Raw genomic sequence first — 20,262 nt, 5'->3', positions numbered from 1 at the left:
GAGCACGATACCATTTGATAGCTCGTATTTGAAGTTAATATAAGAAGACACTGGGCTTGAGACAGTTTTTCTCAGGAAATGAAGCTTCGGATTAAGATTCGCTGCAGGATCATGGTCGCTGGAAGCCTCAAGCCTCGAGAGGGCGCTAGTGCGGGCGGATCTGCCCCGCTAGAGGGTCCATGCGCCGATTTTCTTTCAAAGTTAACGCGTGCGAAATCTCGACTTTTCTTCCTTCCCTCTCCTTCCCCATAACCGATTGAGGCACCAAACAGCATCATGAAGTACGTGCTTGTGTCTGGCGGCGTCATCAGCGGCGTGGGGAAGGTAAGCTGCAGGTTGCCGCGCCTTTGATCACCACTAACGCGTACACACAGGGTATCATAGGTAAGCTATTTGACATGGGCCAGAAGTGTCGCGCGTCTATGACGCTCCACGCGAAGTTTGACTTTCATGAGAGCATACCAGCCTCTATGAGACCATCGCTATCAGTGTGTAGCCGAAGTGCACCACTGTACATCATCTTCTACGTCAGGATCTTATTTTGCGTGCTGTAGCTGATTGACGCGTCGCAGCCTCCTCTACAGGACTTCTCCTCAAGACAATCGGCCTCAAGATAAGTGCAACGGACTGACGCGTTTTACCAAACATACTGACGTCTCAGCACGTCTCGTCGATCAAGGTCGACCCGTACCTCAATGTCGATGCGGGAACTATGAACCCGAAGGAGTAGGCTTCACCAACCGTACCGTGAATATAGACTAAAAAAAACCAGGCATGGCGAAGTATTCGTCCTCTCCGACGGCGGCGAAGTCGACCTCGATCTTGGCAACTACGAGCGCTACCTCAACATCACCCTCACCCGCGACAACAACATCACCACTGGCAAGATCTACCAGCACGTTATCGAACGCGAGCGCAAGGGCGACTACCTGGGTAAAACCGTACAAGTCGTCCCACACATCACCGATGCGATTCAAGATTGGATCGAGAAGGTCTCGCGGATACCCGTCGATGACTCAGGCGAGGAGCCGGACGTCTGCATAATCGAGCTGGGAGGAACCGTGGGCGACATCGAGAGCATGCCCTTCATTGAGGCTATGAGCCAGCTGAGGAGGCGTGCGGGCAGAAACAACTTCATGCAGATTCACGTCTCGTATGTCCCGGTCATCCACGGCGAGCAGAAGACGAAGCCTACGCAGCAGGCTATCAAGGCGGTGAGGAGTAACGGTCTGATCCCAGATTTGGTATGTCGAGCCTTTCACGTTAACCGTTACTTTGGATGACTGACAGTACTAGATTGCCTGCCGCTGCGAGCGCGAACTTGAAGCCTCCGCTGTCGAGAAGATCGCCCACTTTTGCCAGGTCGAGAACGAACAAGTCCTTGTTGTCCGTGACATGCCATCCATCTACCAAGTACCGATGCTTCTCGAACAACAAAGACTGATTCCGATGGTACGCCAATTCCTTGCTCTCGAGCAAGTTTCAGTCTCAGCGTCAATGCTGCAAAAGGGCAACCATACCTGGGCGCAATGGCAGTCGCTCACCGGCCACGACACTCGTTTCCACGACCCGGTCACGATCGCACTCGTCGGAAAGTACGTGGAGCTCCAAGACTCATACCTGTCAGTCATCAAATCGCTGGAACACGCTACGATGCGGTGCAAGAGGAAGCTGGACATTCGCTGGGTGGACTCAGACCATCTGGAGCCCAAGTGTCAGAAGACAGACCCCGCAAAGTACCACAACGCTTGGCACGAGGTCGTCAAGGCATCGGGTATCCTGGTACCGGGTGGCTTCGGTCAACGTGCCACAGAAGGTATGATTTCAGCGGCCACCTGGGCGCGTGAGCATAAGAAGCCGTACCTTGGTATCTGCCTCGGCATGCAGATTGCCGTTATTGAGTACGCTCGTAACGTTTGCGGCATCAAGGACGCAACCTCCGAGGAGTTCAACGGCGAGGCGCAGAACAAGCTCATCATGTTCATGCCAGAGGTAGACAAGAGCACTATGGGCGCATCCATGCGTCTCGGTCTCCGTCCCACACTCTTCCAGCCAGGCAGCGAGTGGTCTCGTCTCCGCGCTTTGTACGCCGGCAAGGAGGAAATTCTAGAGCGCCACCGTCACCGATATGAGGTCAACCCTGACTACATTGAGACGCTTGAGAAGGGCGGTCTGAGCTTTGTCGGCAAAGATGAAGCTGGTGTACGTATGGAGGTTATTGAAATCAAGGACCATCCCTGGTTCGTTGGTGTCCAGTTCCACCCGGAATATCTGTCTCGCGTCCTGGACCCAAGCAGACCCTACTTGGGTTTCGTCGCTGCTAGTGCTGGTATGCTCGATGAGATTACTCGCGACTACCAAAGTGGCGCGACGAATGGACTTGATGCTGAAGGCATTGCCAACGGTGTGAGCGGCCTTAAGATCAACGGCAACCCAAGCTTCTGAGTGCAGCCCCTCGACTGTTCATAAATGATGATGCTAAGCAAGACGTCGCGACAAACACAACGGAAATATTCAACGCCTGAACTTGAAAGGTCTGATTTTGGAGTTGGGATTGGATGGAAACAACATGCAGGTTATGTATTTATGGGAGAAGCATTTACTGGCCCTGGACGAGGTTGACGTGGCATGTGCATATGATACCTAGACAGTATAAGAGACGATGCTCTCAATGTAGACCATCATTATCAAGACGATACCTTTCACCTCATCGACGCTAGTAATTTACTTCGTTGCCAAGAAAAAAAGCAATGCAATGTGTCCAACTCCTTTGGGCGCACATCGGCTGATCCGCCTTGATGAGATTTCCTATTAACATAAACCGAGAACCCCTTAATCTCGGATCTATACACATATGGTCGCCATAACACCATCCATCTACTCTGGAACCCAGTCAGGACCCTCAGCCTGGTAGAGCGTTGGTTTCGGATTAACACAAAGCCTCCCATTCTCATTCGGCAAACCGTCAATGCTACGCACATTGAAGAACTCACTGCCCACTGCCCCAGTAGCCCAGAAGAGATTAAAAGGATCATACTTGCGCTTCGCCTCCAAGAGACGCGGGTAGAAGCTACCCCAAAACGACCACTGAAAGTTGGGCTCAAGGCGGTCTCCCTCGGAGAGGTACGAACCGGAGCCGGGCGTGAGATCGCGCCACTTCTGCATAACGCCATAGGTCATGTTGAGGCGCTCCTCGACAATCTCCGCAGCTGGATTCGTCATGTTCAGCACAGTCCCGGTGATGATGAAACCGAGCATGTCTCTCCAAGCTGGATTGACAGAGTTGTCAGGGCGTCCGCCTTTCTCCCATGATGGCGCCATGTTGTAGCCGATCAGCGCCATACCTTCGTCGACGGCTTGCCAGAGGGCTTCGAAAGTCTCGTTGAAGATGGATTCGTTGGCCCAGTTGGAACGTGGGATCATGCGCGAGGTAGTGGCTACACCGTTGCTATTAACAGCCTCCACGGGGAAAGAGCCGTTGTACGCGTCGTAGAAGCCGTTGTACTGCGTCCATTCGGGCTCGACAGCGATCCCAAGTGCGGTCATGTCTTTTACCCAAGGGTCGACCAGAGCTTTGGCTTCTTCGACGGTTTTGCCGGGAGCGAAGAAAGGCGACATATCCATCATGATGGAATCGGGGCCCGGGAAAACTTTCCAATAGGCATAAGTGTTGTTATCGGCGTTCTGTGGGAAATATTTCATGTAGGCTTTGAGTCCTTGCTTGAAGGCTTCGGTGCTGACGTTCTTGCCTGTGGTGACAACCCAGTTGGCGGAGGCAATGGGTTGGTCTGGATGTACCTTGACGGTGACGGAGGTTACGACACCGAAAGTCAGACCGCCACCACCGCGTAATGACCAGAACAGCTCGGGGTTGTTGTTTTTGTCAGCAGTCACGTAGCGACCGTCTGCTAAGACGACCTCCATGGAAAGCACATGATCAGCGCCTAAGCCCAGGTGGCCAGATAGTGGTGAGTGGCCGCCACCTTGGATCCACCCGCCCATTGCGCCAACCGTAGGGCCTATGTAACAAGCAAAGTCAGTGTATATCCCAAGACATGTCGAGATAGTAGATACTGACATTCACCGCCAAGGACTGTGCCACCGAAATCTCTCGCAGCAGCGTAAAGCTCAAAGCCTTGCGCACCTGAGCCAGCCTTCATAGCCGGTCCAGTGTAGTCTTCAGACTCGTAGTTCTCGATGAATGCAATGTCTTTCAATCCATGAGTCCATACGCTAAGAGAGCCAGCACCACCGCTCTTGCCCTAAGAGCTATCAGCGATTGGAAGATTGGGTATGGATGAAGCACTTGCAGCAAAATCGTGACCTGTATTTCGGACTACAAAGCGAACGCCCGTGTTCCGCGCGAAGTTAAGCGCCAGCTGGATCTGAGCGGTAGTCGAGGCATTTACAACGTAGAGAGAGTATCCTCCTTGGGTGCACTCCTTACTATCGTAGAGCTGAGGTGGTTGGCATGTACTGCCTTGGTACATCGGACTTAGCATCTCAAGTGGGTCGTCGAGCCTGTTCATATACGTTAGTCGATGGCTATGAGGAGGCAATCTTCAAAGGCTACACACTGGGAAAACGGATCAGTCCACGACTTGGTCATGGCATCGCAAGCGCTCTGGTCTGCACCAGCCAGGCTAGTGTTGTAGCAGACATGTGCTTGGGGGAGAGGCTTCAGTAGAGCACCGTTGGTGATATCGTTGAGCGCCGACCAGCTCGCGTCCGCCGGCCAATCTTCATCGCCAGGGAAGACCTTGCATTCGCGGCCGTTGAAAGTACTCTCTGTCTTAGGGACAGAGTCGCTGGCAATATTGTGCGCAGCAAACTGGAAAAGCGACCTTGCGTCGGCTGATACCGAGGTCAATGCTTCCTTAAGGGTCGCATCCGTCAAGAATGATTGTTCCCATTCGAAACGGGGAATTGCTCCATCAGCTATCTGCTTGATGTTCGCAACGTTGCCTGACTGGCGATCGGCAAGACGCATGGGGGGTTCCGCAGAACGAGGCTGGAATCTGGCGGCGGCGGAGGCTACAAAGAGCACGCCAACGCATAAGAAAACCATGATTCCAGGAATCAAGCCGCGATAAGGATCCGTATATCGAATCGAGAGTATGTAGGAACATCGATTGCAAGTACACCTCGATGAATAGAGTAGCCACTGTACGAGTGGAGCTTGCCACCCACTTGATTACCGAGCTGTCACCCACTCGAAGTTGACTTGCATCTCCAGACAGAGGTACCCATTTTCCGCATCCAAATGACCTTGTTCGTGCAGCGCAAGCCAAGTCTTGGATAACGCTCGCCGCGGTTCGGTTGCATCCACAGCCAACACGCCTCTCGAAACATCCCGAAAGCACGGCATGAACCCTTGAGCGAAGCAAGCTCGGCGATGTGAAAGCCGTTGGACTGGAGCTAGATGGGGTATTGTCTCCGCGAAAAGGAGACCCACTGTATGCAGGACCGAAGGATTCCTATACAGCGGATAAAGTATTAGCGTCGAAACCGGGGGCGGCACGGTGCGGCGCGGGTAGAATACGGTTGATGGGAATGCTGCAGACCTCATGTTTATCTGGCTGTGGTCACGGCTTGAGATCCGAGACCAGCAAGACATGGACTGGATTTATTAGTTCACATCATAAGTACAAGCCTCGGTTATAGCCAACAATACCATGCATTCATAGGGTATCACCACCATATCGCCACGCTAGATGTATGCTTGCCTGAACGCCTGCAGCTTCTTCCTAGTGCGCCGTGTAAATGCCTTGTTCACCTCTGCAGTTTGATCCTCGTTCCCGCTTGGTCGCCTATACTTGCTTCACGAATGCTGGTAGAAAGTTAACGTCTGTTCTGAGATGTTGAGGGGTTTGAACTTACTGGCATCGATCTGTACAACCTGGGGTAACGCTAACCGAATCTTGTTCCTGTATAGCGCCGGTTGTGCCCGTTGAAGAGGGTTGCCCTCGAAGTAGACCGTCTCCAGCTCTTCCTTATCTCTCAACTCCTTCTCGACCTCTCCAAAGTCGCTCAACTTGCAGTTACTTGCCCAGAACTCAGTGAGGTGCTTGAGACCATTCAGTCCCGATAGATGTTCGATCGGGTTCGCGCTGATGTCGATGACGTTCAGGTTGACGTTGTTCTCCAGACCTGACAGTTCTGTGAGGAGGTTGTGCGAGATGTGCAGTTCTTCGAGGTTGACGAGCTTCTCCAGACCCGTTATCGAGCGCAGGCGATTCGACTGAATGCTGAGAATCTTGAGATTGGTGAGGGTGTCCAGGCCTTTGATCTCGGTGATCTTGTTCTTGCCCAACCATAGCTCTTCCAAGCCCGTCAGCGTTTCCAGTCCTTCAATCTCGCGTACCCTGTTCGCCCCGAGCTCGATCTGCCGCAGGTTGGAAAGCCCGTCTAGGTTTTCTATCTTGCTAATCTTGTTCTGCACAAAGTACAGATCCTTGAGCTTTGTCATGTGGTTCAGGCGTTTGATGTGCTTGATCTTGTTGAAGGAGAGGTCGAGCGAGGTGAGTTCGGTGAAAGCATCGAGGCCTTTAATGTGCGCTATGAGGTTGTCGTAGAGATCAACTTCTGTGAGGGTCGGCGCGACTTCGTCGGGTATCGCGATGCTTTCTATGCGGTTTTGGCGCAGGCAGAGACGCTGGGAGGTTAGGCAAACTCATCTACAACCCACAGCATAGCGTACCTTCATCTGCTTGAACCTCTCCAACCGTAACGCCGACATGTCAGCGACTTTGGAGTGCACGATCTCTATGTCGTCCTCGTCTTCCGGTGTATCGTCGAGCAAATCCTCGTCTGCAGCCAGCTGCTCGGGAGGCGGGCCCTCGTCGTCTGATACTTCTGGGTCGCTCACAACCTGCGCATGTGGGTCGCCGGGTTCGTCGGCAATGCTCATCTTGTCTATCCGCAACTTCCCGTCCCAGCCGTTGCTGTCGCGTGGCTTGTGGTCGTCTATCTCTTCGTCGCGTGTTTCGTTCGCGTCGGTCGCCGCCGCGGGGTCGCGCTCGCTGTGCGGGGCAGGAGTTGGCTCAGTCATGGCGCGTGAGGGGAGAGCGTATGGGGAAGCGACGGAGATGGCTTGCTGGAACTGGGTGTAGGTATCGACAGCTACTTGCAATATCTAGGCAGCCGTGTGTGGTCTGCAAGTGATTGTTGGAGCGGCAGGTTACGTCGTTTGGAGCTAACCTCTGCCTAAGCAAGGGTCCAGCGGCATGACGATCGCCAGCCATCAGACACCAACGCTCCACCACCGCAATCAACGCAACTACAAGATTCGTTCGATTTGTATGACTTCTAAGTAATCCAGCCTATCCGATCATCGCACGTCTGATCCATAGTACGCATGTACTCTTCAAGCCTGTCCACGATCCAACCAGAACGAACCAGACCTCCCGCCACCGGCTCCTCCATCTTTTCACACCTCGAAGCGGCAGTGGAATACTCTGAGCATTGTAATGTCGACGCTCGACCCAAGCGCACTTCACGCGACACAAGACACCTGGAAGGGCGGTAGGAGAACTGCAGGCAGCGGATGTTCCTTTCGCATGCCGATTTGCAAGCTTCGAAAGAGCTGTGCACCTCCTCGCCTTTCAAAACCTCATTGCTGAAGGCCTTATCGACGGAATAACTGTCCCATTCTGATCTTTCCCTGCTCAGACTAGGGTATATATATCCCTTGAACACATCGGCATGCCTCAGAGGAGCGCTCCTTGGACGCCTACGATACCACTCTTGTTCGAATTCCGAAAGAGACCGGATCTCATTCTCTGGCATATGATGGTATGTAATCGCGGCATAGCACCACGGCTGTCTGTTGATCTTGGTAATGTTGTGGTCGAGCGTTGAAACGGGATCACCCTGGAAGTGAGGAAACGCCCACAGCAGTGACACTTGAGCATCCTTCAACGCTTTTCCGAGCACCATATCTCCAGCCCACTGCTCAATCGTGTACTGATTCAAATCTTTCATATGCGATTTCCAATGATGGATCACCTTCCTCATTGCTGGTGCCGACAGAACAAACCCCGAGCCGCCGTGAGCAAAAAGCACGTCGCCAATATACATTTGCTTGCCGATGTAATGCGAGGCCTCTGCATCGAACTGGGACAGATAGTCGAGCAGGTTGGTCCACATCAGGTACGTGTCAAGTTCAACGAAGACGAACCACTTTGCTTGCGGCATCTGGCGGAGAGCTTTATCTATCATAGGCAGGAACTTGAACTTGTCGAGTTTCCAGCCAGGGTTGCTTAGCGACCCCGATGCGCCACTTCCATCGTGTGCGATACCGTCCATGGAGAGACCATCTCGGCCTTTGGTTTTTAGCTGGTGGTAAAGCTTAAAGTCTGGCACCGAGTCTTTTAGATCCTGGTCGAGCTGGTCGAAAACGTCGTGAATATGATGTCCCCCAAATTCTTCTTCAAAGTCGGAATAAATGGCGTAGTTTGGAATGCATCGCAACACGGTAGTGAGATGGACCGGCAGCTTCTCGAGTACCTCGGTGGCACCTGTGCGAAGGACGACCAATACTTCTTTCGCGATGGCGTTCTGAGGACAGTACAGTGGGGTCTGATGCTGGCTGAATATACTGGCGCTGGGTGTCGATCTTCGATATGAGCGTATGAAGAAGCCACAGATGAGCAAGGCGGCAACAGCAGTTCGATATCTGCGTCGGAAGTTGCCCCAGGACCTACCTGCAGCCATTGTCATTCACTCAACGCAAGTACATTGGGGCTCGTTGGAAGGAACAAGCTCAGTCGACTTTATTGGGGTTTGCCCCTTCAATCCGCAGCTCTGCGTGTCAGTATGAGCTTCCCGCCCGGCGCTTAGCGCTGATAATCCTTGTCAGCTTCTGGTCCTCCATTCCGATGCAATCAATCGCTGCGTCACACTCGAAAGCCAACCCACACGCATCTCCGGTGCCCTTCTCAAAGAAGGACAACTACGCTGGCGTTATTTCAACAGACAAGTAACCGCTGGCCTTCTTCCCCCGATACCATTCGATCTGAATGGCTTTCCAGACGAAAAGGAAGTAGCGAAATTGAGAGTGAGCAGTAAGTGGCACAGCAGAGACAGTGGCGTTTGGGCAGAACGGTGATTGGCGGGAACCGAGTAGGCGAAAGCAGACAAGGACCTGCATCATTATCGTCTTGCTTCAGACAATGCATCTCAGCCAACCGCTCACCCGTCCTACGGGATTCAACAACTAAACTAGGAGATATGCGCACTTAACCGGCGCGGCGTGGTGGAGGGCTCCCGCCTCTAGGCTCTCGGTGTAACCAAAGGCGTATGTGCAGAGCACTCTTCCGCTATGTGTCCCCTTGTTTTCGCTTTCATACCATCAGCCCTTTTGCCATAGTATCAGATAACTATGTGGAGACTCATCGTCAGGCTGTGGGTCATGAGCTCGACGTTACTCGCCTCTCATGTCTCGCCGAGACAGGAAGAAGAAGGAAGAATCTGGACAGAGCCTCAGGACTCAGGCGACGGCGGATTCATCTTCCCAGTAACGTACCCGATCGATTTCCGCGAAGGCTCCAGCATCAATATATCATGGTCGACCACGTACGAAAACATCAATTTATACTTTTACCAAAGAGGCAAGGTCGCGAATTCGGTGCAGCTCGCTGGTGAGGAATCATGCTTCTTCATTATCACATAAAGTACTAATGAGACTTTAGTCAATCTAGCAAGTCAATGGTACCAATGGGAGGTACGCGCGGAAGAGACCAACCTGACAAACCCCTTCGTCTTTAGAGTCGTCAATGCCCAGGGCACCGACGAGGAGCAAAGAATATACGGCTTTTGGAGTACTAGCTGGTACATCAAACGGACTGGTGTCGCAAGCGAATCGGAAGCAGTTTCGTCTTCGTCTTCGTCCTTGTCGTCATCGACTTCATCGGTCACGCTAGACCCGGTTTCTTCGCCACCAACAACATCGTCAACAAGTCCCTCGTCGACCACATCATCAACAGACACCCTGACAACAGTGGCCTCAGATGGAGTAAAAGACACGGAAGACAAGGGTATCGGCAAGAACACTATAATCGGTCTGACGGTCGGGCTCGTGGTCGCGGCAATCCTCATCACTGTGGGAGTGGTGTTCTGCCTTCGAAAACGCCGGAAAGACAAGACTGCTTCAACTCCTGCGCCAGTATCCGCAGTGTCTTACGTCGATAATGCCCCTGCTCAAAAGCAGTCTGGTTATCATGCAGCGCATGAGGTCTTTGCGCCGCCTTCCGAGTTGCAGGGCGCGCCACCGCTCTATGAGCTTCCTGGTCACAGATAGTAGGAATACGACGATGGTCGCATTGAATTACAGGAATGAAACTTGTAAGCTCCACACCGCCGTACTTAATGCCAAAAAGATCGCAACGATCTATGCGACTCATATTCCCTTGCCAGGTCGTTTCGCTAGTATGCCCTGCATCTGGCCCTCGCTTCCATCGTCGTACGCACCCATCATACTTGTCTTCCTTAACTGCAGGCGTTTTCTCATCTTGGAGACGTCGTTCGAGCAAAAAACTATCTTCAAAAAAAGATGGCAAAAACATACAACAGTCACCCACCTAACTACTAATCTGCCGGTACAATGCTTGTATATGGCTGAGCGGACGGGAAGCCTAATTCTCATTGTCCTATGGTCGTATGTGAAGGTGAAGCAAGCTTAACTCATTATAACGGTAGTGCGTTGGATCCGAGAGGTCATGGAGAGCTCTGGGAGGTACGCCAGGTGGCCCGCTGCTTCAATGTGCGAGACAGCTTGAGGAACGAACACGAACTTTGATTGCAAAGGTTCGGTTGCTATGACCAAAGGGCTGACGGATTCTGCGGCTTGTCGCGGTGCTCCTACACCAGAGTCGCGTTGTAAGTAGTTGCGGCTATCTTGAAGGCAATCTTCTCTAAAGCAATCTCTAGATCGGTCCTATATGTGGTATGACGCTCACTAAAAAAACGAATAGGTTCTACCACAGCGTCAACACGACGATGCAGATATCCAGTAGCTTGACGCTGATACGATAAGTTAGCCTGTGTACCTTTGAGGCTTCCCAGACACTGCGCAGATATGTACTCACAGTTTTCCACTCGCGATGATCTTCATACATGCGGTCGTATATCTGCGACCTGTTTAGTCTCTTGGATTAATCTCGTCGTCGTCGTTAACTTACGTATTGCTCGGGGTGGTTATCACATTTAATCCAATGGAGGAAACGAGTGTGGACATATTCCAACTCTTCGTATGCTTCCCACAAGTCTCTGATCAATCCAGTCGGATCGTAGGTCCTATCGTGGAACTCTTTCTCGTCATACACGAATTGCCTTCGTATATAGAGCGTCGGTAAACGTTCTTGGAGGTAGTATTTGATGAGCTGGGACCATAGAGACTTTGTTCGTTTTTGGATGGCTCCGCCTATGCAAGTCGCATACATCCGCACCAACGGGAATCCCATCTGATTACCCAGTTCCACAAGCGCAGTCACCAGTGGAATTCGGGTGCTTACCTCCATCTGTGCGTGCAAGATAGAGGAAGCTTGGAGCATGGTCTCTGCCGGGTCACTGTAGTCAATCTTTTCAAGACCGCCTCCAATCTCGACTTCAGTTACCTGTCCGTCGCGTCCATAGAGTAAGCCCACAGCATCTAGAAACACTCGTTGCATGCTTTTAGCGTAGTTGACTACCACTCTCGAGCGGGGCGCGACCAGACCTTGCAACCCATATACTTTGTCTTTTGGGTCGTGGCAATCGCTTTTACTGAAGGTCGCAAGCAGACTCGTGTAAGTGTACTTCTTTGCCGAGAGCGCGTGTTCGACCAGCCATATCACCTGTTGCGGTATACAGTACCGAACCTGTGCCAGCAGTGGAGATGAACTTGAGAGACAAAATCGCCTCAGCTCTTCCCATGAAAGTATAGTCTCTCCGCACATGATCCGGATATATCGGGCTAGCATGATCTCTTGTACAATCCAAAGTCTTTTCCAGTAGGTATTGAGAAAGAAGCATCTGAGTGCGGCGGCCGGCAAGCTACTTGACTTTGGCTCAGAGTAGGGTTTCTTGTTGGGATCGCATTGCTCCTCGGTTCCAGAGATCCGACGCCGCCTTGGTCCTTTCGTAGGCGACAGCGTGGTTCTATCTTCGTAGTACCGCCTGAGACCGGACTTCAACACCGTCATCGCCGCTTCAACCTCGGAATGACATGGCCCGAGCCACACGTAAACGTAGGCGGCCCGACTATAGATCTCGGACATCAGCCTTACCTGATGGTTGCGTTCGGTGATCACCGTTTGATTGATGCAGACCTGATCGATCCATAACCATTGTGTCTCGGCCTCGTATAGACCGTTACTTTGGAACTTGAAGAGTCTCGTCCTGAAAGTTTCGAGGAATGCATACAGATTTTGACGTACTTTCAAAGGCTGACCGTCGATGTAGATGCGCCGAAGCGGTGAGCTTGGCCCCCATTCATACGAAACCGCTCGATAGTCGGGTGTTCTGTCGTCTTCGAGGTAGGCATTTCTGAGCTGGCATTTGATATCGCCAGAAGACGCGGGAGTAATGCAGACCAGTCGAATTTGCTGCCTTCGAGTGTCCAGAGGTTCGTGCTTGAAGCAGTGACTGACGTCGTCCGCGCCTTCCATGCTTCCGAACGCAGGCCGCACTAGTCCGAACAAGTACTAATTCGAGGTCTAACACATGTCAGAGAAGCCCAAGGTAAGCCCGTGACCGATCTCTTAGGCCTTTTCGGCTGGAAAACAGATGATAGGGGTATTACGTCTCAAGTTGTAACGGAAGATGAAAACCTAGCCTTCAGCACGTTTGGATGTCGAAACAGCGAGCGGATGCGGGGTACAGGCAGCGATTATTACTAGCCGCTAAAGAATATACCACGCCGCATACCTGCAGCTCTTGCAAAACCCCATAGCAAAATGAACTTGGAAATCAGACGACCAACTACTCGCCCTTCTTCAAGAACGTCAAAGCAGCAACAACATACCCCTCCATGCCCACCGTCAACGTAGGCTGCACAACCGGCGCAAAGAAGGGACTATGATTTCCAGGAACATCCTCACTCAGCCTCCCTTCCTTCTCCGCCTTATCCCAAACCGCAGGATCCGTCCCTCCATACAGGAAAAAGCAACTCGGCTTGCCAATCGCAGTAGCGAGGATACCAAAGTCTTCTGAACCCTGTAGACGCGCAATGTCCGATTGATACGAATGCTTTCCAGGCTGAAAGTGCGATGAGAAAGACTGCTCAAGCGCGTTGGTAACGTCAGCGTCGTTGAAGAGCAAGGGGAACTGTGTTGTTGGTGTCAGGGTAGGAGTGTTTGGGTTGTTGGATGCTTCGGCCTCGGCGGCGATGATACGTTTTACGCTAGCGAGGACGCGTTCGCGGGTTTGGGGTAGAGCTGCGCGGACGTCGATCTTCAGGTTGGCTTCCGAGGGGATGATGTTCTCGGCGTCGCCTGCGTGGAAGGCGGAGACTGTTACCACGGCAAAGTCTAGGGGGTCTACTTCTCGCGCGACGATGGATTGCAGACGCATTATCGTGGATGCGGCTTGTAGGATGGGGTCGATGCCGCGATGGGGTGTAGATGCGTGGGCTTGTCGACCTTCGATGCGAAGTCTACAGGGATTAGTTTGAATGAGGAGTCAAGAAGAAGGGCGGATTTACTGGAATCGATCAGCCGAGCTGGCGATTAAACCATGCTTCGTACCAATAACACCGGCTCTTTCCGGCATGACATGTGCACCCACCACGACATCCGGCTCTTTGACTTTGTTATACAGACCATCATCCACCATGTTCTGCGCGCCACCTGCTCTTTCTTCCGCTGGCTGGAACACCAAGATCAACTCCCCGCTCCATGCCTCTTTACATTTGACCAGAGTTTCCGCCGCCGCAAGCAGCGCGGTAATATGCATGTCATGGCCACAGGCATGCATCACGGGCTTCTCAACATCGTCCACATCCTTCATACGCGCTGTACTGGCATAGTTCAGGTCTGTCTTCTCTTCCACGGGTAGCGCGTCAATGTCAGCACGTAAGAGAAGGGTCTTTCCGGGGCCATTGGAGAATGTGGCAGCGACGCCGTGGCCGCCGATGGAAGAATGAATTGTGAAAGCTTTGAAGGTCTCGAGATGTTTGACAATCGCTTCCGCTGTCTTGGCTTCCTGAAAGGACAGCTCCGGGTGCGTGTGGAACCACTTGTCTACGACTTCATTAGCGATGAAATCAATAGATTACAATGATCACTCACAGAGCTCTTCATATGAAGCCAAGTCTGGCTGATGTGCCTTGACAATCTCACTTATGGAAGGCATATTCTGCGTCAATGCTCTTACGGCGTTTACAAGAATGGGTGGCTGAATTGCAAATGATCTGTAGTCGGTCGCTGATATATACGTCCAGTCTTACGGTAGATAGCTCGGTAAACGACCTGCCTTTGTCGCGTTAGCATTTCCCGTCGTGATACCCATGCTGGATTAGTGTTGTTCTGACAAATGCGGTTCCCGACGGGGAAAGTCGAGGATGACGTATGAGCGTGCGTTGGGTTGTGGGGTAGCGTAGTTGATTCCGACGCCGATACCGCCGGCAGCAGCGCAAGACCATACGAGGCCGATAAGAGGAGCCGTGGGTTAAAAGTGCGTTTATTGATGTGAGTAAGCTGGAAAGTGATACGTTCGTTGATAATAATACAATGATGTGCACAACGCCACACGAAACCCTTCTTCTAAACCAAGAATGCGTACATTTCAAACTCCTCGCATGTGGCGACAATGACCGACGGCTGCGTCAAAAGGTGCGCGATTCGTCCATTCCAATATACAGCATGTGTAACAAGCTCGTAGAGGGAGGGAGGATTGGGCTTTGCCATTCTACGACTCTGCCATGTCCTTGTCGTGTTCTTCAAGCTGCCTCTCCAGACTTCCCATGAGGTCTGGTTCCGAAGTTGGTGCAGAAGGAGCAGCTGATTGAGGTTGCACAGGCTCAGCCTCAAGTTTGGGTTCGGCCTCAACTACAGGCTCAGGCTGGGGCTGGGGCTCCGGGACGACCACAGGCGCTGGTGCCGCGTCCACTTCCACTTCCACTTCCATTGATGGAGCTGGGACTGGAACCTCGCTTGGAGCCTCCTCGGGAACGATGGCTTCTGTGGTAGTAGTAGAAGTCGAGATCTGGTTCATGGAATTCTGGCGACTATGGGAGACGGCAGAAAGCGGCAGATCAGGTGAGCTTGACTGGTCACGTTTCGGCGTCTGCAGCGACGTGTCGATTGGAGCGGTTTCGATTGCGGTCCTCTCGATCGTTGCGGTATCTTGAGAGGGCTCGTTGGAAGCCGGCGGCGGATGGCTTGCTAGCGCGGTGCTCTCTGTCAATGTAGCGTCCGCAAAATTGGGGGCTTCGGTCGCTGGAGCACTGGGTGGGACTACAGAGGACGCCTGAGGGGTCGCTGGGTTGGAGGTATGCTCCATGTCTTGATCTTCATCTTCCGAGCCCTCCTCGCCAGACCCCTCTTCTTCCTCGCCACCGGCGTCTGCCATTGGCGTATCACCTCCATCTGACGGAGCTACCGATCCGTCCTCTTGTTTGACGCCTGGTACACCCAGCATGTCACCGCCGGCAGTTGATGCTGGCGTCCCTTGCTCTGCTCCTTCGACAAAGACGACCTTCTTCTTGCCTCTGCCTGGGCCCCCACGCTTGACCTTCTTCTTAGGAGGTGGCGGCCTCCGCCGAGGTGGCGTTTGTTGTAGGATGTCATTAGCTACGACGACACCTTCTGCATTCACAACACCGACTCCCTCGACGATTGTTCCCGGTGCCGCAGTAGCTGGCGCAACTTCAATTGCAGCATCTTCAGGCTGGACTTCGCCTTCTACAGCCTGTCCTTCTGGTACGAGTACCTTGTAAACAGCCACGTTGCCATCCGCATCAAGTTTCTTAACCTTGGTTTCCCGCAACGCAGGTTGCGCAACCTGACCATTGACGTATGGTGATGGGAGACCTTTCCTTCTCTTTGCGAGATACTCTGGTTCCGAAACTTCTAGATGCCGTGCAACTTTGACGTACTTCTTGATAGTGAAGCCGGTACGGATCTCTTTAGTCTCTTCTTCCTCGTCTTTCATCTCGTTGTCGTCTTCTGGGGGAGCCGGTGGTTTGTACAACTTCCCGGAGCGTGCTGCTCGCAGCAATTGCTGAGAATGCTCAGGCAACATGTGAGAATCTCGAGGCATGGGCAGCTCGGGCCAAGCATCTTTGTCCAAAGGCTTGTTGTCGGCCGAGTTTGGCTCAATGGTGATTTCAGCTTCCCGATACTGACTAATGGGCAATCCTTCCAGCACATTGTGCTCTATCTGGCCGCGTCCTGACCTGTTGGACCGATCCCTGTTCCGAAACTAGTTAAATCATGTCAGCTTGAGTCTAGAACAGATATGTGCACGTTTGGACGCTGTCCGGACACGATGCGATGCCATGGCTGCATCGTTGCGCGGGAGGTGCAGGTACTAAAGAGCTCCTCATCACCACTCGTTAAAGCAAGCGAATCTAGAGACTACTCTCTTATCGCTCGGTCTTCCAAGAGATAATGGCGCGTCGATGATAGTCGATGGAATATCAAAAATGCGATGCACGTGATAGAGATAGCGGTGTTGCGTCGCGCGCGTGCAGAGGCTGGGAATTGATGTCGCAGACGCAGCTCAAGGACGCATGCTCGAACAAGGAGATGGGATGACGTACCGGAGCCATAGTAACATGCGATGCCCTCGATGGGCTTTAGGGCAGGCGGTGAAAGTGGGTATTGATGTCGGCGCAATGCAACGGGAAGTCGCGATGCGTGAAGGGGAGGCGCGTCGCTTTGCAGATGGCAGGCGCAACCGTGCGCCGCTATACCCCTTCGAGTGCGTTCGCGACTCCGGGGCTGAGCACCGGCCTATGGCTTGAAACGCAAGTAACAGGCCTCCTCTTTGGTCTTCTTGTATCGATCGTCGTACCAGATGCATGGTAATTTCAATCACACGACACTCTACTACTTGACCAAAACCATTTCTGGTCGCCATTCGCTGGTTTTGCGAGGGAGCGCCGTAGGGAGCCACTTACAACTTCCGTATTTCAAACGATGCCACGCAGGAAGAAAAGCATCAACGGAATCGTGAATGCAGCGACGCGTGATTGGGAATACCGTAGGCTTGAGCCTCGCCAGACCAATTGATCCATTTCGGACCAACTATCATCGATGGTGATTATATGCTTTCAGGCATTGGAGACTATTCAGAGATCTCTTACAGTCATGGGTATTGCCGATACGTGCAACAAGTTGACCTTTTTTCAGTCTGAACTCCATTTTAAAGAGTTGAGCAGGCCCAATATAATACAGTACATCATTCTCAACGTGTCATCGCCGTTGAGGTAGACGCAGCTCCTCTGCTGTCGTACAGGCTCTCTCCTCCCCATGCAATGTACGCCATAGTTTTACGATCATTTCGTCTCGTCGTCCATACCCGCTCTCTTGAGCGAGGCACTCAATCCCAGCCCTGGTCCTTTACCCGGACAATGTCACTTCTGTCCCCTTTTTGCTTGCCCTCTCTTCCACCTTCGACGACCAATCGGTCGATCTGGTAGAATTGGCTGATCACCGTTTGCCTCTGCGGAATGAGTCAGCATTACATCCTGCGCATCCAACCTCGACTTCATGATTCGAGCTTCTTGCAGCGGCACACTCAAAAGCATACATCGCCGAATGGCTCTCCAGGGCGCGACTTGCTCGTCTCTGCCACTCCTTCCGCTGCGCACTGCGAACCTCCACTTCCATTGCCAAACCACAGGGTATATATCTCACCTTTAGCATCTGCAATTCATTCAAGCCCTTCTGCACCAACTCCTGTATTGTCCGCTCCTCGGTTATGTTCTTGCTGTCTCGGAACGCATCGCGCGTTCTCCGTTTGGCATACTCGCGGAAATTGTAGGCGGCGAATTGCCCGCTTTGGCGCAGTAGGGAGCGGTACTACGTGCGGAGGTCAGCCAGTGTTCTTCCATAGTCCATGAGAAATAGGCGCGCTGAAAGCCTGTGTATCTCAAACGCAGAGTTACAGAGTAGATGTGTGGATTGCGACACTAGGGCGGCGACACCACGAGTGTAGGCTGCAACGGATGTCCGGAAAAACCGCAAGGAGGATACGTACGAGTGAGCGCACTTGGTAGGCCATGTCGCCTTTCGTTGCCTGTGCTAATGACATGGTCGCGGGTTGTACAGAGGAACGTGGAGAGTAGTGGTGCACTTGGGAATAAAAGTCGCTGGTTAGGTCATAGGTCTTGGGCAGGTCGGAGGAAAGCTACGAAAGTCCGAGCATACAGATTGCCGCAGCCTACCCCACGCTGCATCGCCACAATAGTCTGCATCGAACAGGAGATTGAGCGCTGAACGCACATTTTTCATTATGCCTGACGAACTAATATTTTACAAGTAACTAGTGTCCCAGAACTACTGGAATCAATGGAAGCCTTGCGGCTCCGGGTCTCCATGAAAGTGGTATACCCAAGTGACTTCGCACAAACGCCTCCCAATGCAAATAAAGCCATCATCATCTCAAGCGACTGTGTGATGTCTGGAGAAAGAAAGCAAGACCTACTCGTAAGCCTACTTTTGGCGGTGCTTCTCTTGGATCTTGCGGAGTTGCTCCTGGACGTTCACGTCCCGCATCTGCTCTACACGAGCAGTATTTTTGGCAGGATCAAGCTGACCATCGTACGACAGTGCAGCCTTCTTCCTCCGAGCTTCTTCCTCTGCAGAGATCGGCAAACCAGTAGCGCCATCGTAGATATCCTCACGTTGACTAGCAAAGCGTTTGAGGTTGTTCGCGACGTCGGCGGTGTTAATGGTTGTAGAGTATCGGGCTTCGGCCTTGTCGCGCTGTTCTTTCCAGCGCGGATCAAGCAGTTCGACTAGAATACAGTGTTAGCGATGATCTTCTGAGGGACAGGAATGGGGTCGGCTTACTTCTGATGTGCTCATCCATCTCGTTCGCGGGAACTTGCTGCTTGCAGTTAGGGCACACGGCCATTTGAACGTTTGCCTTCTTTGCGGCAGCACGGGGAACGTAGTCTGTGACAATGCGACCAGGTGCTCCTCTGGCAGCAGCCTGAGCGCGTGCGCGCTGCTCGCTCTCCGCTTGGCGCTCTCTTGCCAGCCGAGCTTGCTCTTCCTCGCGCGATATCTGTGCCGGCGTTCGGTAGTCAGGCATAGGCGGAGGCGCGTATGACGGCACACCGTACGGTGGCTGCACGGGCGGCGCTGCGGGAGCGTAGTTTGGCGGCATCTGAGATGGAGGTACCTGCTGCTGTGTGACGTTGTAGTAAGTCATCTCGTCGGGCATGGCCTCCTCGAGACGCCTTGTCGAAAGTGAGACGGCTGCCTTTTGCTCGAGCGACTGCGACTGCAAATCGTTCAGCTGTGCCGGTGGAGGCAGGTCCGCTGCATCGTCAGCCTCGTCAAAGAGCACAGTCGCGATGACAGTGAAGTCGTGCCAGTCCACAGTCGCATACTCTTGCTTCTCAGCCTCGACCTTCTTTTCCTCTTTCTCTTTTTGGGCGGTCACGTACTTGACGTACTCCGCACGTCCCTTGGCACGATCTAGCACATGGAACCGGTTCTTGATGTTCTGTTGTAGCTCCTGGATACGCGCCTCGACTGTCGCCTCTTCCTCAAGTAGGATCTTGTACTGCTCAACAAGCGATCGGAAGAACTGGAAGAAGCTGTGGTTTGGTCGGAGAAAGTCAAACTGGAAGTTGCCAGACTCACGGTTGCGCAGATCCTTCAGCCAGTTCTCACCCACGCGGGCCGTGTATAGAGCCGTGAGCTTCAGCACCTCCAAGTCCTTTGCGCTGATGTTTGGCATGCGCGCAGAGAAGCGGAACCTGGGCGGTTCTGGGGGGCCCTTGGGCTTGTTGTCAACGACTTGCTTGGCACTTCCAATTGACCGTCCGTGACCCTCCTTCAGTTGCTGGAGATACCACAGGAAGTAGGCGTTGTAGGGATCCTCTTCCATGACGAAGACGAAGTTGCGGTTGTTCGCGGCCGAAGGATCGGTAGTGACACGCTGCTTCAGTCCGTTGAAGTGTGATTCGCCTCGGCGGGCAACGAAGTCGGCCGTCTTCGCAATCGTTTCGCGCACGTTGGGCGGGGGGATGACCAGGTTCGACGGCGGCTTCACGTCGAGCTCGACAGATGCCGAGGCGACGCCATTGCCGTTGGGGTTCGCCAT

The 20,262-nt window shown here is 52.9% G+C and overlaps 9 protein-coding genes across 9 annotated transcripts; 2 read left to right on the top strand and 7 right to left on the bottom strand.

Moving 5' to 3' along the window:
* Nucleotides 1–276: 276 nt before the first annotated feature.
* On the top strand, nucleotides 277–2,445 carry PYR7 (CTP synthase; the record flags this gene model as incomplete). Its single annotated transcript, XM_049401246.1, has 6 exons — nucleotides 277–324; nucleotides 375–418; nucleotides 497–527; nucleotides 662–726; nucleotides 773–1,244; nucleotides 1,297–2,445. The coding sequence occupies 6 exons, from the start codon at nucleotides 277–279 to the stop codon at nucleotides 2,443–2,445; spliced, it is 1,809 nt and encodes a 602-aa protein (XP_049252930.1).
* A 432-nt stretch (nucleotides 2,446–2,877) lies between these two features.
* On the bottom strand, nucleotides 2,878–5,250 carry J4E88_007628 (uncharacterized protein; the record flags this gene model as incomplete). Its single annotated transcript, XM_049401245.1, has 5 exons — nucleotides 2,878–4,019; nucleotides 4,079–4,262; nucleotides 4,350–4,521; nucleotides 4,578–5,034; nucleotides 5,247–5,250. 5 exons carry the CDS (start codon nucleotides 5,248–5,250, stop codon nucleotides 2,878–2,880), a joined length of 1,959 nt encoding a protein of 652 aa, XP_049252929.1.
* Nucleotides 5,251–5,821: 571 nt separating this feature from the next.
* J4E88_007627 (uncharacterized protein) lies at nucleotides 5,822–8,925 on the bottom strand (the record flags this gene model as incomplete). The annotated part of the gene is made up of 4 exons (XM_049401244.1): nucleotides 5,822–6,655; nucleotides 6,701–7,135; nucleotides 7,399–8,559; nucleotides 8,920–8,925. The coding sequence occupies 4 exons, from the start codon at nucleotides 8,923–8,925 to the stop codon at nucleotides 5,822–5,824; spliced, it is 2,436 nt and encodes an 811-aa protein (XP_049252928.1).
* A 792-nt stretch (nucleotides 8,926–9,717) lies between these two features.
* J4E88_007626 (uncharacterized protein) lies at nucleotides 9,718–10,300 on the top strand (the record flags this gene model as incomplete). The annotated part of the gene is given in 2 exon segments (XM_049401243.1): nucleotides 9,718–9,724; nucleotides 9,738–10,300. The coding sequence occupies 2 exon segments, from the start codon at nucleotides 9,718–9,720 to the stop codon at nucleotides 10,298–10,300; spliced, it is 570 nt and encodes a 189-aa protein (XP_049252927.1).
* Nucleotides 10,301–10,976: 676 nt separating this feature from the next.
* On the bottom strand, nucleotides 10,977–11,519 carry J4E88_007625 (uncharacterized protein; the record flags this gene model as incomplete). Its single annotated transcript, XM_049401242.1, has 3 exons — nucleotides 10,977–11,129; nucleotides 11,181–11,381; nucleotides 11,514–11,519. 3 exons carry the CDS (start codon nucleotides 11,517–11,519, stop codon nucleotides 10,977–10,979), a joined length of 360 nt encoding a protein of 119 aa, XP_049252926.1.
* Nucleotides 11,520–12,960: 1,441 nt separating this feature from the next.
* J4E88_007624 (uncharacterized protein) lies at nucleotides 12,961–14,331 on the bottom strand (the record flags this gene model as incomplete). The annotated part of the gene is made up of 3 exons (XM_049401241.1): nucleotides 12,961–13,633; nucleotides 13,682–14,219; nucleotides 14,268–14,331. The coding sequence occupies 3 exons, from the start codon at nucleotides 14,329–14,331 to the stop codon at nucleotides 12,961–12,963; spliced, it is 1,275 nt and encodes a 424-aa protein (XP_049252925.1).
* A 555-nt stretch (nucleotides 14,332–14,886) lies between these two features.
* J4E88_007623 (uncharacterized protein) lies at nucleotides 14,887–16,221 on the bottom strand (the record flags this gene model as incomplete). The annotated part of the gene is made up of 1 exon (XM_049401240.1): nucleotides 14,887–16,221. The coding sequence occupies one exon, from the start codon at nucleotides 16,219–16,221 to the stop codon at nucleotides 14,887–14,889; it is 1,335 nt and encodes a 444-aa protein (XP_049252924.1).
* A 1,302-nt stretch (nucleotides 16,222–17,523) lies between these two features.
* J4E88_007622 (uncharacterized protein) lies at nucleotides 17,524–18,237 on the bottom strand (the record flags this gene model as incomplete). Its single annotated transcript, XM_049401239.1, has 3 exons — nucleotides 17,524–17,646; nucleotides 17,841–18,005; nucleotides 18,184–18,237. 3 exons carry the CDS (start codon nucleotides 18,235–18,237, stop codon nucleotides 17,524–17,526), a joined length of 342 nt encoding a protein of 113 aa, XP_049252923.1.
* A 401-nt stretch (nucleotides 18,238–18,638) lies between these two features.
* J4E88_007621 (uncharacterized protein) lies at nucleotides 18,639–20,262 on the bottom strand (the record flags this gene model as incomplete). Its single annotated transcript, XM_049401238.1, has 2 exons — nucleotides 18,639–18,943; nucleotides 18,999–20,262. The coding sequence occupies 2 exons, from the start codon at nucleotides 20,260–20,262 to the stop codon at nucleotides 18,639–18,641; spliced, it is 1,569 nt and encodes a 522-aa protein (XP_049252922.1).

This window comes from Alternaria novae-zelandiae, assembly GCF_023758075.1.
Source record: "Alternaria novae-zelandiae strain BMP 2774 chromosome Unknown scaffold_16, whole genome shotgun sequence".
Taxonomy (NCBI): domain Eukaryota; kingdom Fungi; phylum Ascomycota; class Dothideomycetes; order Pleosporales; family Pleosporaceae; genus Alternaria; species Alternaria novae-zelandiae.
Note: the sequence above shows the minus strand (reverse complement) of the source record. Positions and strands in the feature narration are given on the sequence as shown.